Genomic DNA, 16,926 nt, shown 5'->3' with positions numbered 1-16,926 from the left:
TACGCGGGGACCCAGGCTCACCTAGGATATATAAGGGAAATTCCCAAGAACGTCTTACTCTTGAGTTCTTTAGAACAATTCACCAGGCTTTCAGAAAACATGTCTTCCCTCCTGACTAAGTCACCCTATTCCACATGTCACTAGAGACAGGGGTTTCCCAGGGCTACTTGGAATTGGGGCTTTGCAGACTTTAAAGTGCTCTGCGTGTGAAACAAAATGCCACCATGATTCTCACTATGATACTGTCATATTGGACAGCTGCTGGGTCATGTTTTAGGTCTTTATTTGAAAGATCAAGGGAAGCCTCGAGCTCCTGCCTTTACCTGCCAAGAATTTTGCTGACACAACCATGGCTGACCCGAAGCTGCCTGGAGATGTCGCAGGGCCTGACACCTTGATGAGCAAGTTCCACTATCCTCTGGCGGACTACATCCGGGAGTGGCCGTCCATTCACAAAAACCCCCCCAAGCTGATTCACTCCTCCATGTCCTGAAACAGATCAGAAACAAAAGGAAAGGGAAAGGGTGGTTAGAACCAGTCACATAGGAGAAGCACCGCTGTGAGGACCCAGAGCCCCTCTGATCACAAATGGCCGGCAGGCTGGAAGTCTCGCGCCTGGAGTCCAATCGTGCAAACTACACGAAGTCCCCAGATTGCTTTTTAAAATTAATCTTAGCCTTTGTCCATCTGCAGCCAGTCTGTTGAGCTATTGACAGCAAACATCCCCATACTATTATTAGCATTTTCCCCGTAATTTTTCTAAACAATGAAATGTGTGAAGATCTCAATGTAAACGAAATGGGCACAACTTATTATGTGATGCTGAGGTCTAAGGAAGATCCTGGGGAGAAAATATGCATTAAAATACATCATATTTAAAGAGGAAAAAAATAAAACTCATTTCCTTTTAACAAATGTCTTTAAAAGTGAAAAGAACAACTCCAATAAACGTATATCTCAGGGAATTTTGTTTTTAATCAGCAATCTAATTCAAAGGCTAAGGAATTTTTTAAAAATTTAACAGCACCTGCAGAGTACTGAGAAAAAAAAACAACCATTGCCTTGTTTAAAACCCTCCCTTTAAGAAGGTGAGGTTGACATGCAGACTTGACCACTGTACCTTCTCAAAGCACACAAAAGAAATGGGTCATAGCATCTTCTACACACGGCACATTCCACTCCACTGCACGGGGATTTGTTATAAAGGAGTTTCCCTGGAATTTTTACAACGTTTTGCAATTGACATATAGCTTTATTTTGGTCCAGGGAAAATAAAGAAACCTACAAAAGCCTCTGGATCCCAGGTTTTACAAGGGTCCTGGGATAGATTTTAAGTAAAAGGAGCCCGAGAAAGTGCCTCCTCCACCCTTCTCTTACATCAAGGTCCATCTGGAAGGACACAAGGACTCAAGTAAATGAAGAGCCAAACCAGTAAACACAGAGTGATCCGATGCAGCAACATCATTGACCTTATAGCTGTTAATTAGTCACTCACTGACGTTGCTGAAGACTGGAGCCCAAAGCGAAGTCAAAGCATTTATTGATGTTGCTGGCAGCTCAGAGGCAAAGGAAGGGGAAACTCCTCCTGAACCAAGACTGGACTAGGACTGGACCGTACAAGGGAAAGACCTCAAAGGTCTCACACACATATACACTCAACTCTAAAATATGAAATAGCCACCTCATCTCAGCTATTTCTCCCCAGTACTAAACTACAACCCAGGTTCATGAACCGCATCTGAAATAAAGGGAGCAAAAACCCCCATAATATAATGTATTTCCTAAAAACTGTCCAAGCAATCCACTCAAGTTTCCCATGAATATTTCCCAAAAATGTCCAGGCTCAGGCTTATTTCAAGGAAAAACACAATTTTATAGATAACTGAAGTACTTAGTTGCAGTTCTAAGCTGGATTTCTGATTTTCAAAATGATCTTTATTCAGTTTTGATTGTTCTAAAAGACATAAGAAAAAGGAAAACCATTCCAAATAGGATTTTGCAGCTAGAAACATAATTGCATAGTTTTTCTAAAACAGAAAGACTGCAGCCACCCTGGCCAAGAGCCTTCGGAAGGCTTTGTTCTGGGGCTGGGAACACCTATTTAAAAAGGTTGTACAGATCTTTCAAGAGCAGGCTGGATTTAAGTAAAAGAAAATAAATTCAAAATTGGTATAAGCTCATCTGGGAAAACAAAGGGCAGGCAAAGGAAGCTTAAACACCCAGCACACTTTTGATATGACCTGGGAGTCCAGGTATTATGGTCCATCTGCAATAGCCTGTTCTCTATGTCACTGACAATTGAGACTTTCTGCCCAAAACACAGTGGCAACCTTCAGAGGACTTAAATTCCAAAAGCAGTCCTGCAGGACATTTATGAGCACTGGGGGCTGTTTTGTATCATGGGAAAACCCTAAAGGTCTCCTAGAGCCAGGTCTCTCAAGGTGAGAGCAGGTCCCCAAACCCTCTACCCTTGACCACATAGGCTGAGATAGTAATGCTCTTTCATAATCTCATCTATAGGTCCACAGCTGACAACAGACTTGGGGTGACCTGGGAGCCTGTTACCTTCCTCAACTTCCTTGAAAGGTCCCCAAGACCCCTTGGCCTTCTCCACCATTACAATCCTACCCAATAGAGCTATTAGAGGGTGGTGGTGAGAAGGTTTACAACTATGGTGTGAGGAAGGTCACTTACTCTGGAATTGGTAAGAAGTGAAGTCCAAAGTCTGAATGAGGCGAGGCAGGACAGGGAAAGAAAAGAGGAAAAAAGAGCTGTGTTAAGAGAAGTGTAAAGAGTGGGAACTGAATGAGACAGACAACCAGGAGAGAGAGAGAGCCTGGAAAGGAAGCAGCAGGTTAGGCAGGCAGAGGAGACGGAAAAGGAATGGAGAAGCTAGAATAGGCCAAGAAAAGAAAGATGAAGGTGGCACACAACGGGAGGCAATAAGAAGAGAAAATGGAGGAAGCCCAGGAAGGGGCTTCTGGAGGACAGGGGACTTCTCTAGACAGAGGACCTTTGTTTTCTGGGGTGCCAGCTCTGGCCCTGCATCTTCTTGGAGAACCCAAGTCCCAGCCTGTACTTCCTATGGACTCCAATTAGGTGAGGACTCATCCCGTGAAAGGGGGACTGACACAGAGACAGAGGCAAACAAATCAGGTGAAGACCAGGAAACAGACCCACAGATACAAGAAAAAGACAGACCACAGGACAGGGCAGACTGGGCAGTGTTTGGAGGGGAGTGAGGAGAGAAAGACTGAATTGCAGAGGCCCCTGAGGCCTTTGTGACTCTGGTGTGGAAAGGGCTGGCCTCCACAGACGCTCCTCAGGCCCTGATAAGGTCATGCTACCCACCACAGGCCCTCCCAATACCCCCAAAGACCATGGCTGAGCATAGGATTTTGGGGAAAGGGTCTTTGCTGACTCAGCCACAGATTGAGCTCCAGGACCCCCACAAGATCATTAAAATTTTTCCTAGATGCACCAGAAAGAATGAAGGGGTACACAGACAGGCAAACAGCGGCACAGGGAAAGGGCAGGGAAGAAGTCTCCCTAATGGTATTGATACATGTGGAGAGTCAGGCAGTAGACATATACGTGGTTAGACTAGACAGAGAGAGAGCTTTGCATATGTGTATACCCACTGCCCTCTCTCTGGAATCTGAGTCCCTCCCTCTCCCCTTCTGTGAACCCTCTGAAGCTTCATTTTAATGCCTTTGTCAGATGGTCAGGGAGACCCAAGAACCAGCTCCAGCTGTGCCAATGTGAACTTCTTGAGTCAGTCCTTTTGTCTCTCTGACCTCAATATCATATTCTGTAAAATGGGTGAAGCTGAAGGTTTAGGCCACTGTCAGGTAGGACCCTGGCTATGAGTGTTTTATAACTGGTAAAGATACCTAGGGGAACCGCTCAGGAAGAGAGCAGGAGGTTATCGTGCTGATGAAAATGATGAGCCTGGAATAGTGGGTGGGGACTCCTCCAAACTCAGAAGCCCATTTCCTGGAAGTCCCTGCTCCTCTCCAAAGAAGCTATCTGGCTCTGAAGCAGTGGTGGGGGGAAGCAGTGGTAGGGGGACGGAGGCAGGGAGCGGTAACAGGAAGAAGAAACTGACGGGGCCAGGAGGAAGGTGACGAGGTGGGACTTGATCTGAGCCTCTACTACCTCAGCCACCTTCCAGGATCTACTGTACCCCCCACTCCCCATTGCTAGCAAGTTGGGGCCCCAGAGCAGGCCTACATTGTGCAAGAAAACAGCTTTGGGCCTCAGAACCGAGAGTGCTTCCAGAGAAGCCAAGGTCTTGCACCAGCTCTGGAAGCTAGACTGGCTGGGGCCCAGCCCCCACTGTGCTGCCAGGGAGATTGAAAATGGGAGGGAGCACTTCCCACGGAGGGGGCGATTGAAGGCCGGACAAGGAAGCACAGACATTAGCGGTTGGCTAACCTGCACCTGAAAGAAGCCGCCTTCTCCACACTGATGCTCAGCCGAGAGACCACCAGGTCTGATGCTATCTCCCCAAGGGCTAGGGCACAACCTCTGGGCCACGGAGCGCTGGGCGGAAGGACACAGTGAGGGCCTGTGGATTTCCACAAGTGAGGAGAGAAGTGCAGGGGCTGGTGCTCCCCATCTGTCCCCACAGTTGCTCCTTGGCTGAGCCAAGGGCTTGCTCACCTCTCAGAGCATTGCCCTAACTGGTTTGTTTTGGGCTTACATTGCAAGATCAGGGCCTCCCCAGAGCCAGGCTGGAGTCCGAGGCAGAAAAGGCTGTGGAGGGCACTGGGGTCACCACAGACTGGAAACCGGTTGGGCGCAGGCCCCAAACCTTGAGGAATCGTTTGGGCTGAGACCAGAACAGGGGGCTCCTCTGCACAGAGCTCCCCACCGCTTTGGTGGATTACTTCAGACTCAGAAAATTGACACAAAGAGAAACTGACCTGCCCGCAGCCAGCCCTGGCTGCCTACACAAGCTTTCCCCTGCTTGCCAGGCCACTCAGCACTGCGTGGCAGACACGGACATGCTCGCCCCGGGAAGCTCACCTTCACTCCAGCCGGGTCTCTGCTGCCTTTGTTAAATAGGGGACCTGCGGCTAGGAAAGCTGGATCCCAGGCTGTTGGGGTGGGGGGGAGCGGGGTGGGGGGACCAGGCATGGGGACGGCTCCTAGCCCGGGAGCAACTCCCTGACCTGCAGCCCGCAGAGACCCCGAGCGGCACCCGAGCCGAGGCTGCCGAAGCCTGGCACCTTCCTCCAACCTGGCTCTGCAGCAAACAGAAAGGAAACGCGATTCGTTCCACTTGGAATTTCCTTGAAATCTCCGAATCTAATCCGGCGTTAACTCACCGTGAGAGGAGCGCTCATCTCACAGGAGGCTGTGGTAATGGGTGAATTGGCAGGATCCCTGCGGGCCAGGCAGCCAGGCCGGCCTTGCCCTCGCCCGAAATGACCCTTCCCGTCTCCTACACACGCTGCGTCTTTCAGAGGCGGGGGTGCCTGCGTGGTAACTAATTGGCTTCCTCTTTCTTTCTTTTTCGTTTCTTATCCTCTTTTTTTAAAGGGGAGAAGCCATGAGAAAAGGCGTCCTGCAGAGAAGGACCCAATGGGGTCTTTAAGGGTCTCTGTATGAACTGGCCGGCTCCTAAGCAGAAGCTGAACTCAGAAACCGCTACTTCCTTGATTTTTCAAAGCCCCCTCCTCAACTCCAGGATGCCTTTGGGGCCCTAGCCCCGGTGTCCTCGCTTAGCTCTCAACCTCTTCCTCCACACATACAGACACGGGTCAGGGCCCCACTATCCCTCCAAGCGCCAGTCTGGATCAGCCCCATGGCTGAAAAAGGCGCCATCGGAGTAGGGGTGTGGGGCGCTGTCTGAGACTGACTGACCTCTCCCTACAACTTACTGCCCTCCAACTGGCCTGGCCCGGAGCCCTCTACGGGTCCAAGCCAGGGTTCTCCGAAAGAGCTGAAATGTCGCCGCCGGAGCCTTGAAAGCCTGCAGCTCGCTGCCCAAGCTACGCGTTGCCGGAGGCGGGATTCCCAGGTGCCTCAGCCCGGGCGGCCAAGTGCGTTGTTTCAGGTCCCCTGCCTGGGATCCCTGCACTTTGCAAAGTTAGCTGCGCGGCTGCAGAGGTCCGAGATCCTTCCGGCCTTAGTACCTGACCCACGGTCCGGCACCCCCAACCCGGTCCCGGCGGGAGAGTGAGAGAAGCGAGCTCGCCGCCTACTTACTATGCATGGATGCAAACGGGTCGTGCTTACAGTGTATTTCCATCGGGGCGCTCCAGACTGCAGGCCGGCCCACGCCGCCGCCTCCCGGCGCCAAGGGGCTGCCCAGGGCGGATAGGGAGCCTCGCCACCAGGCCAGGCACTGTGCGAGCTGGGCTCAGAAAACACTGCTGGAGCTTCGGGGTCTCTCTCAGAGCCTCCCTGCTGGAGACCGCCCGGAGCTGCGCGGAGAGGCGGGAAATGGTGCTAGCGCACCAGGGCTAGGAGCGGGTGCCCAACTCCGGCTGGCTTCCCTCCCTGGCTGGCTCAAGCGGCAGCTCCGGGCCCAGCCCGGGGTAGCTGCGGCCAAGGCGCCCGCGGCTTCGGGGGCATAGCGTAGGGGCCCGCCTCCGGGACAGCCAGCAGCCCCCGGCCCCGGGAAGGAGCAGCTTTGAGGAGGCCGCCGGAACAATCGGCCCTTGACTTCACTCAGGGGGCAGAGAGACCCGGGGGCTGCCAGGCTGGTTCCGCGGCCTCGATGCTTCTGAGGTCCCTCCTCGACCCCTCGGTCTCCGCCAGATCCTTTCTTTCTCTGCTTCTCCGAGTCTCTGGGGCTCGGACTTGCCCCCTCCGCCTCTCTCCAACTGGCTCTCCGACGTCTCGGACGAAGTTGCAAAGAACTTCCTCTCCGGCAGCGCGGGGTCCTGGCGGGTTTGGAGATGCTTCCGCCCCTGACGCTGGGGCCGCGACTCCGGAGTCCCCGGGAGCGTGCAGCCCTCCAACACTGAGACCCGCTGCCTTCAAAGTTCCCGCGGCCCCCGCTGCTCGCCCATCGCTGGGACCAGGAACGGGGACACCAGCGACGGACTCTTCCTCGCCGGGGTGTCTACCTCGTGCCAACCAACTCTTCGAGCCCCGCCGCCCTCCCTCGTGGGTCTGATTCCACTGTCTTTCCGCTGCCTCTTCCGGGACGGCCGCCGTGCCTGCCCCAGGCGTGGAGTGAGGAACAGAGGAGAGAGCAGAGGGTCCCTGCCACCAACGCCGCCGGGGCTGCCGGGGCTGCCGGGGCTGAGATGGAGCCGCAGCCGGCTCTGACTGCCTGCGTTGCCGCCGCCGCCGCCGTCGCTAGCCCTCCGCCTGCTCGGCGCGCACAGTGCGCCACCGCGCCGCCCCGGAGCCGCTTTCAGGACCCGCTGCGTGTGGACAGCGCCGCCCGGGGCTCAGCTCCCTCCGGGCGGGGGCGGGGCGGGGGCTAACCTGCCAATCACGCTCCACCAAGCCAATCAGAGCAGCGTCAGCCGGCCCTGGCCCGAAACACCGCCCCATTGGCTAAGCAGCCCACAGGCTCCGCCTGATTAGCGGACACCTGGGCAATGGGAGAGAATGGGGGGCGGGGCCCAGGCGGCGGCGCCACGTTCATTGACAAACGCGCTGGACTAAGGCCTAGTGGATCGCGGCTGTGGGGAGGGGAAAGGGGCCCACGCAGTGCCTGGAGAGTCCCGCTGCGGGTCCCACGCGGGCTGGACCTCCCCACCGCAATGCTGGGATCCTGGGACGCTCTCAAGGCTTGAGAGCAGTCGATTGAAGGGTGAGAATGGGGGAAGTCTCCAAAAAAACCAAAAAACAAAAAATGTATGTTGGAGGAAGACAAGGAGCGCCGTAGAGATCCTGCACCATCAGGCTCGTGATGGGATCGGATTGTGTGCATCGGAGTGTGTGCATATCTGCCAGTTCTGACCTCACTTTCCTCATCTGTAAAATGGGCAGAGTGGGGTTAACTAGATTTTACTGAAGGCTCCTTCCACGGAAATATTTCCTAATTTTATTTCCTAATTTTATCAAGTACCTACTAAACCACCACTGGCTCCTCGTCGTCCACCCTCCTCCCTCACTCCACCTGCAGGGCCCTCATTGCTGCATTAACGAAAGGCAGAGACGTTGGGGGAAGGGGGAGAATATCTCACACTCCTTTAAAGTTAGTAACTGGGGCGCACCAGGGCGCACGTGGGTGGAGGGGCTAAGGCTTTGGGCCAGGTTGCCCAAGCAGAGTGGCTGGCCCTCTTTCCTGCCTCAGATCAGGAACTGCCAGACGCTTTGGGAGCTGGTGTTGCGCTTCTGTCCACCGGAGAAATTCCGCACCCGGCTCAAGGCTTCTTGAGAACCGAATGAGCCAAGTCGCGTCCAGGGCTAATAAGGGTCCCTGAAGCGGGCGGGTGGACAGGCGCATTCTATCTGCAAGGGTCAAGCAAAGCGGCCAGGCGCCCTGCAATGCGGCAGCTTCCAGTTGACGGGAAACTGACCTTCCCTCTACAGGGGAAGTTCCTGTCCCTATGTAGACAAAATGGATGGATTTGTAGCAGAACTCTCTTGCTACAGAAGGGATCTTTGACTAGCGAGTCCGTTTCTTTGTGGGTTTTAAGGCTCTGAGACAACAATCAAAGAAACTGGACCTTGAAAAGGAAGCGTGTGACAGTCATTCTTCACCCAGGAAGCTATAGTTCTGTGAGCCATCTGGGCCCTGGCTCAAGAACGACGCTGAGGATTCCCTTGCCCCAGCAACTCATGGGAGTGGTCCGAAGACTCACTTTCTATTTCATGAGTGATGATCCGCTAATATTAAACATAAATCCACAAAACAAGGGCTTTGAGATGCCTGCTCCAGGACTGGGCTTGTAAGGAAGACAGAGTACAGGCTGATCATGGGAGGATTCCTGGGTTATCCTCTTGTTTTATTCTCTGCCTCGGTTTCCCTTCCTCTGCCTTCTCTCTACTCATGCTCTACTTCTCAAACTCCTACACTGGGGTCGACTCTTGGGCCCACCTTCTGTCCCTGTTCCACACCCAGCTGTCCCTGACCAGTAGACAAGTTTCCGGCGCTGACACCCGTCCCCACCCCCCACCAGGGCACAGCTGCGGAAAACGGCCCCAGGCGGGCCTCTGGGGACCCAGGAGGCTGCAGTGCGCGCCGGGGTGGAGTGGCGGCGTTATCTCTTCTTTGTCTGGAACCCCGCCTGTCCGGATCTTCCCCTTTCACCCCCGGCCTTGGAGCAGGAAGATCGCAACAGCAGAGAGGGACTGGGATGGAATAGACTTCCTGCACTGGCACCCGATGGCGCCCAGTGGGTCGGAAATGACCAGAATTCAGATCCTCGGCCCAGACTCAACATGGCGGCTTGCACACCTACTGGAGAGGCGGGAGTGCGGGACGCCCTGAGGGATGCAGCCAGTGACACCCCCACCCCCAGCCTCTCTTGCTGAGCTCAGGCCTACAAACCCAGGTTCTCTAGAATCTTAGAGCTAAAAGGGCCTCGAAGCTATGCTTTCTCCATTTCACGGGTGCAGAACCCGAGGCCCAGAGGCAGGATACGACTTGTCCAAAGTCACACAGCAAGTCTGGGGTAGAAGAAAGGCTGCGGGCTGGAAACCTTTCTCAAAAGCGCCTCTCCAGAGCCGCTCTCGGGATGGTGGGGGAGGGGCGATGCTGCCAAATCGAAGAACTCCGCTGGAATATGCCCGCACACGCAGGTTTTCCTTCGGATACCCGTGAGGCTTGCATAGAATCCCCGGGGCACGGCCCGAGCAGGAGTAGCGCCGATTCTCCCTTTCACACAGTAGGTGTTCGGCTTGGGGACAGTGTTCTGCTGCGTGGCACACACAGGACCCGTCTTACCTGTGCACCCAGAGCAGCCCCTTCCCGCAACTCTCGGCGTTCTTGGGGGAAGGAATTTCCCTCTGGATAGGGGTGATTCATCACCGCCCGAGCGGGCGGCCTCTGGGAAGTTCCAACCCCAAAAGGCGCGACCGGACCTCATACCGTGACCACCTAGCCCAGCCTTACAGGTCACCAAACGACAGCCCAGAGAGGTTACGTGACTAGCTCGAGGCTGCACAGCAAGTCCATGGTGGAGCCGGGCTACTGCGCCTCAGTCCTGTCTCTGAACGCCCACGAGCCGAAGCCTGGGTCCAGGAGAGCGAGACTAGCAGCTCTCACCGCGGCTCTCAACGCAGTCGGGCCTCGCTCTGATCTACAGTGATGGGCTTTCTTTCTCCCAGTAACAGGGCTTTGGGCCGGGCCCTGTGCTAGGCGCTGGGGGCAGGAGACTGCGAAAGGAAACTATCCAGGAAGAAACTCAATTTATGTGAACCGAATTGCCTTTGAAAGTTTTAGTACTGAAAGATAGCCCATTGAGAATAATGTTTGAGAAGCCAGAGGCCTCGTTTCACTGGGGACACACCCCCTCCCGGCTTCCCCTTCCACGCCTCCCAGCGCACTGCATTACCGTGGCTTCAGGATGTGGGGGCTGCTACAGTGTTCTATTAGCCTGACATCAACTCTCTCAACCCAAGTCCAGCCCATTTCCCTGTTCTTGCTTCTGACAAAGTGAGGCCCAATAGGGCTCAGACTGGTTGCTCGGTTCTGGAAAGATCAGGGATGCTGCCAGCATGGCTGTCTCAACCCACTGAGTTCTCTCTAAACTTCATTTTTAAAAAATAAAAAAAATTAAGTATCAGAGGGAAAGAAATTGACCTGAAATTATACAGCAAGTGGAGGCACAGCAGATTCCTGCGTGATTCCTGCCCCTAGATCAGGAGTCTGCTCTACTTGACCTGTCCCTGTTTTCAGGAGTTCTTGAAGAGGATGGAGAAAAAATGAGAATTTAACCAGGTTTTTCAAGAATCGTGTAAAATCACCTTAGTCGGGGTGTGTTATCATTACCAGCATGTCCTGCAGGCCAGGGGCGCTGGGACTACTCTCTCTCCCAAAGACTTGAGACAGGGAGCCCCTTCTAAAGCCTCTGCTTCCCCGTTTGTTTAATGCAGAGAACAAATCCTGAGATGTGACTTCTTAGGCTCTGTGAGATGAAGCTTCATGAATGGGGGTTATTAATATCTATCACTCCATTCCAGGCTCATTCCAGAACTGTGAGACTGGATGTCAATGCCCAGTGGGAAAGTACTCAATCCATCCAGGTCTGCCCGGATCTAAGGACTCAAGGGTTCCCATGGCAAGGAGAGACTACTACTTGCCCAAGTAGTAGTTTTTCTCCAAGGGGGTCCATGGAGAGAGGGGGGAATCTGTCTCTTCTCCCAGCAGGAACAGGAGGTCTAAGGGCAGAGAGATCACCTTCCATTCCTATTCCCTCCATTACTCATGCTTTATGATCTCCTACAAGTCCCTGCCCCTCTCTGAACCTCTGTGTTTCCTTTCCCTACAGCAAGGAAGACATTAGAGGAGAAGGTCCTTAAGTGGCTCCCTGCTTAGTGTTGACCTGACCTTATTTTGGGCTTAGAGCCAGAAGGACACACTCCCTCCCCATTGGGCAGATAGGGAAACTGAGGTTGGGGTAAGAAATGGAATATGGTTCTGAAGGAAGAAAAAGGAAGTCTATTGGCCCATGAACTACCCAGAAGTTGGGAGAAGGAAGAAGCTCTCATAGGAACCAGACCTGGACAACCCTTTGAGCACCAGCTTGGACAGCTTCTCAGCTTCCCTCTCTTCTCCAGCCCTGACCCAGGCTGGAGTGGACAGATGGAAGTGCAGTCTCACTTCAACTGTCGCCCTTTTCCAGGCAGGCAGCTCTTCCCCAACCCATCAGTGAGGAGGGGGCGTGGCTCTCTAGATTTTAAGGCTTGGCCAGCCTAGGGCTCCCGTATCTCACCCCACCCCAAGCCCCACCCAGTCCAGCTATGCAGAGGAATAAAATGCTTTATTGATTAAATGATTATTCAGGCAATTGAACTAATCAAAGAGCCCATCGACCGCCATGAATTACATTCTTCTAGACAGCTTGTCGGGAGAGCCAGCCCGAGGACTGCGCAGACCCTCTCCATGACACTCACACATCCCCGCCTCATTCCCCACACATACACAACACCCACTTCCAGGCTCAGGTCTCTCTGAAAGTCCATCTGCTGAGAAGCCCACTGCCAGGGAGAAGGGCCTTCTGAGAATTGAGGATGGAGAAGAGGAGTTTCCAGGTACCTTTTCCTGAGCCCTCATCCTGGGAGCACTCTTCTGCCTCAGATCTCTGCCCTCACTTCTCTTCAGCCACAATTTTGGAAACACAGTTATGCCCCAGAAGTTGTCCTGGGCTTGGGGTCTAAGTTTATCTTTTTTGCTCTTAGGCTTGTATTTGAGGCTGGAGTAGAGATGGGGGTTCTCAGAGGGCACAGAGATGGGGGAAGAGGGCTTCTTGCCAGGGCCAGGAGAATGTTTGTGTGGAGTTACACAGTGGCCTAGTGAGTGAAAGAGGCCCCCCATACCTGATTCATGCCTCAGGGCAGATGGAGGCCTACTGTCCCTGCTATCTCCTCTCAGACATAAACACATCCTGCTACCTACTTCTCAGGCCTGTGGGAGGCACATGGGGACCTAAGCCAGGGAGGCCTGTGCGCATACAGGCCCTAGAGCTGAATGCCCAGACTATGCACATGCATCCACCCACTGTGCTCTCCTCCACTGGTGCGGCACCCACAGGATAAAACCTGAGGACACAGTGTGTGTGTGTCTGTGTGTACACACAAATACACACGCCAGTGTCAGAGGCTTGTCTAGGTGAAAGTGAATGTAGGCTGGGGGTCCCTAGAAATGTCGCAACTAACCCTACAGGTGTCCGCTGTCATCTGCAAGGTTGTGCCTGCCACAGGAGACCTGTTTGTACAAATGGTAGCCTGAACAGTGCTCACTGCACACCAAGAGGCTGCATGCCCTGAATTCACACCTTCATTCCTGGTCCTATCTCCCAATAGAATGGACACTGGGCCTTACAATGCACATGCTAAACACCACGGATCTCCATAGGCCCCAGACCCACGTCTAGGAGTTTGCCTAGAGACACAATGTGAACATTGGCATGTATGCATTGGACAGCCGTTGACATCCAAAAATGGAAAGGTCAGTGTAGCCACTTCTTTCTCACATCCAAAAATCACTTGGGATATAACAGGTGAATGCAGACCCTTTAAATAGTGGATGTACACTCAGATATTTCCCAATTACATAAATAACACTCATAGTAGACACACATTTTGGATACCCAAAAGAATATACACACAAGTACTAACTTATAAACACACACGAATACCCCACGAGTATAAAGATACACACACACACACACACACACACAGGCAAACAACTTTTGGACACAAACATATATTTTTACATCTTTTAAAAATACATATACTGTAATGCACACACTGAGTCCCTTATATAAACACACAGGCCCTAACTTGCAGACCCCCGGAAGGACACCAGCGTGAACATTCAGAAACAGAGGAAAACACAGACAAACTCACAGATATTTGGACTGATGCAGAAGTGTGTGAACAGATAGGTGAAAAAACATAACAAACACGCCGCAGTTAGACAGTCTCTACGAAAATGCGGCGCGCCCCCTCCTCCTCCAGGGTCACCCTGCGTGGGGACCAGGGCCTGGCCGTGTCCCGGAGTTTGCACGTCTGGAGCCCGTATCGCGGTCCTACCTGTCCTGCTGGTCCGAGGAGTCGGATAATTTTTCTCTAAATCCATTTTGATTTTTCAGGACTTGATGGAATGGACAGGGAAAAGTTTCCACTTTTTTGTGCCTTTTTTTTTCTTTCTTTTTTTTTTTTTTTTTTTTTTTCGGTGCCAGGGGCCGCTCACAGGTCGGAATAATTCAAGCCTTCCGCTCCCCCGCCGAGCTGGGGTAGCTGATCACTGAGCTGAAACTAAACGTTTTAGGTGGAAAAAAAGCGTCCGAAGGCACCGTGAAATGATTAAGGAACTAAAGAGCTTCTCGCCATGTGAGATCATGTCCTGTTCTCGCCAACATCACAAGATGTCCCCAGACACGCCGCGCCCCCAGCGCGCCGCCCCACACTGCCGGCCCGGAGCGAGGAAAGGGTAGGCGCTGCGCGGCCGGGCCTGCTCAGTGCGCCAGACGTGGCGGACCCGGCCGGGCCGGAGTAGAGCGGGAAGCCGGGAGAGCAGCAGTGCTGCTGCCGCGCCGCCCCAGACTTTTATAGGGGTTGGGGGGAGGGAAGGAAGGCTTCAGCCTGCGCCGGGCGCTAGCCAGCGCACCTACGGGAAGGGGCAGACCGAAGCGGAGCCCGGGAGCCCGGGTCTTCCAGCCGCACCCTCTATTAAGACATGCGCTTGGGGGTCGCGGCCCTCTGCGCTGTGCGCGGGGCCTGTGACATCTCCATGTGCAAACCCCGCTGCTTAGACGAGCGCAGGCCGGGTTTTTATTTTTGAAGAAATTAACTGCTCGGCCAAGCAGGTGCTTTTGAAAGGGGTTGCAAAGGCTGGCCGTGTTGCCAGGCACCGAGGCGACGTTCCGGTTTACTCCTATTCACCCCTAGGGCGGCGCCCGACCCCAGGGTTCCCAGCCATCCAACCCCCACCCCAATTTGTTGGGGCCCTGACTATTGCTGGGCCCCTGACCCTAGGGCAGCGCCAGATCCCTAAAGCCCCCAGGTCCCATCCAGTCTTCTAGTCCCAGAACCCCTCCCCACATCAAGTTCCATTCTGGCCCAGAGCATGGAGGTTAAGCTGTGAAATACTGGAGATGAAATCCGGGCTTCCGCTTTGGAGCACCCGGGCAGAGCAGAACATCTCAGTAGTTCCTGGAGATTGGCAGGAGTTCCAGACACCTTACCCCGGCCCATAAGTGGAATCGCATTGCCCTCGAGCCCTGAGACGTTGTGGAGTCCCAGAGCCCCAGGACTTGATTCCAGAGAGGAAATCAGATCCACAGAGACCGAGCAGAGGTGTGGCATGTCCAGCCCTCTCTCTTCGGGCCAGACTCAAGCCTCCCTTCCCTGTTCCCCTCCCCAGCCTTGAGTTAGTTCAGCTGCTGGGCCTAGCCACTGAAAGCCTGTGGGGCCCTGCAGCGGGGTGGTCGCAGGGGAAAGGTTCTCCAGGGCGGGGGAGCGCTCCGTAGGAGGACTCCTGGCCCGCCGGACAATGGCAGTTTTGGAGAGTGAATCGTCCTCAGCAAGAGTGTTGTTTGTTTTTTGGAGGGGGTGGTCACGAGGCTGGGTCGCAACCTAGGGGGAAGAGCCTAGAGCTCGAGGAAAGGGGGGCCCCCGGCGGCAACTGGACATCACATATCCACTGAGCAGATTTCGCCACAATCGGAAATGTGGCTGTGGATTCCCGGGCGGCCCCCCCACCAAGTGGTCTGCGCAGTTCCCCAGCGCCGCCTCCTCCCTGCAGCCTGCGGGCCCGTGTCCCTACCCCGAGATTTGATTTTTGGCCATCTCCGAGTGCTCGACTCTTTCCCTCCGCAGCCCAGCCCCAGCCCAGACTTCCCGCCCTCCCGCCTCGCCCGCGCCGGGAGGCAGCGCCTGGGAGGAGCGGCCTGTCCGCGCCTGGAGATCAAAAGCCCTCCCGGAATTGACATTTCACCCCGGGCTGGGGGCGGGGGGTGTTGGTGTTTTGTTGTTGTTGTTGTTTCCATTTAGAGCGCTTGTTTTGTTTTTGTTTGTTTTCTGTGAGTTTTCATTTTTCCATGGGATATTCTTTTGTTTCGGGTGTTTTGCGTGTTGTTTTTTCGTGGGATTGATTTTAGCGGGTTTTGCTCTGTAAGTCCTGGTCTTTGGGGTGAGTTTTGATTTTGTGTGATTTTGTACTTTGTCCTTGTAGGCTGTCTTTTTGTGTGTCGTTTGTAAGGCTTTTCCTTCTCCGCGGTGTTTAGATGTGTTTTGATTTGGTGTGAGTGGGTGTCGTCTGTGTGTGTGTTGCCTTAGGGAATTTCGTGTTGTGTGTGTTTTGTTTCCTTCGATTTGAATTTTATTTTTTTGAGCTGTACGTTTTGATGGGGGATCGGGTTATATTTTCATGTGTTGGCTTTAGTTTTTGTGTTTGTGAGATGCGCTGGTGAGAGTTTGCGTGTGTATTTTGGCTTTTGTGGGGCTTTGGGATTAGGGAGGGGACATCAGCCGCTACTCCGTTCCTGCCCGCACCCATGAAGGGCAGAGGATTAGGCCAAGCATCACGAATCGTAGGTTCGCCGTGCTCCGCCGCTTCGCGCTCTGGACGCTCGAGACCAGCGGGAAACAAATGTGGTTCCCGAGGGGGCGCCCGCTGGTCGTCAAAACCTCGCGGGCCCGGAGGCGCCGGTGCTGGGTCAGAATCACAGAGCCCCCCTCGCGGGGTACCGAGGCCCAGCCGCCGTCCCCTTGCCCACCCTCTCCCCTGTGAGTCGGTCTCCCCTTGCGCCTGGCCAGCACGCTTCGGACTGTCCGGACTCCCGCAGCGTTGGCCCAAGGGGCGGCTCCCCGCGGCGGAGCAGGTGACGAACCACTTCGGAGGACACGGAATTGACACTGCGGCCCTAGAGATACGGGACAAGGGGCCAGAACGCGGGGAGTCTAGGCTCAGATCCGCGTCGGGATCCCGGGAAAATCCCCCATCTCCCTTGCCCGCAGCCCTAGAATCCCAGAAACCCAACTCCGCGCAGCTTTCGGTTTGGAGAGCCCGCCCTGGTTTGCAAGCACAGATACATGTGCCCACACCCGAACACACGCAGACACCGCCAGAGAGCGAGACAGCGAGCGGGCGCCTCCGTAGCAGCGGCCTGCGGGGCGGAACCGGAGCTGGCGCCGCCTCAAGGGGAAACCGAACTGTAGTGACCGGAAATGTCCCCAGGACAGAATAAGCCATTCCTTCTGTCCACGTTGCCAGGACTTCTCCAGCTCAACACACCTTGGTTTGTTTAATGTTACACGAGGGAGAAGATTTAGAGGCAGAGA

At 54.3% G+C, this 16,926-nt stretch overlaps 1 protein-coding gene across 2 annotated transcripts in view; it reads right to left on the bottom strand.

Annotated features, from left to right (window-relative positions):
• The window catches only part of PAX5 (paired box 5), a 73,687-nt gene extending 57,001 nt beyond the window's left edge, over window positions 1–16,686 (bottom strand). The window contains exons 1-2 of one of the 2 annotated variants that reach the window (XM_063594011.1): window positions 13,675–16,686; window positions 324–489 (exon numbers count right to left, since the gene is read on the bottom strand). In XM_063594011.1, the coding sequence (XP_063450081.1) occupies window positions 324–489; window positions 13,675–13,720 (212 nt within the window). In that variant the 5' untranslated portion in view covers window positions 13,721–16,686. Of the gene's footprint in view, window positions 1–323; window positions 490–6,216; window positions 6,780–13,674 lie in introns of those variants that run through there. The other variant, XM_057298712.2, reaches the window with a different exon arrangement.
• Between the last annotated feature and the right edge of the window lie 240 nt (window positions 16,687–16,926).

The sequence above is a fragment of the Pan paniscus genome, chromosome 11, assembly GCF_029289425.2.
Source record: "Pan paniscus chromosome 11, NHGRI_mPanPan1-v2.0_pri, whole genome shotgun sequence".
Classification (NCBI taxonomy): domain Eukaryota; kingdom Metazoa; phylum Chordata; class Mammalia; order Primates; family Hominidae; genus Pan; species Pan paniscus.
This window is presented reverse-complemented; position numbering and strand designations above follow the sequence as displayed.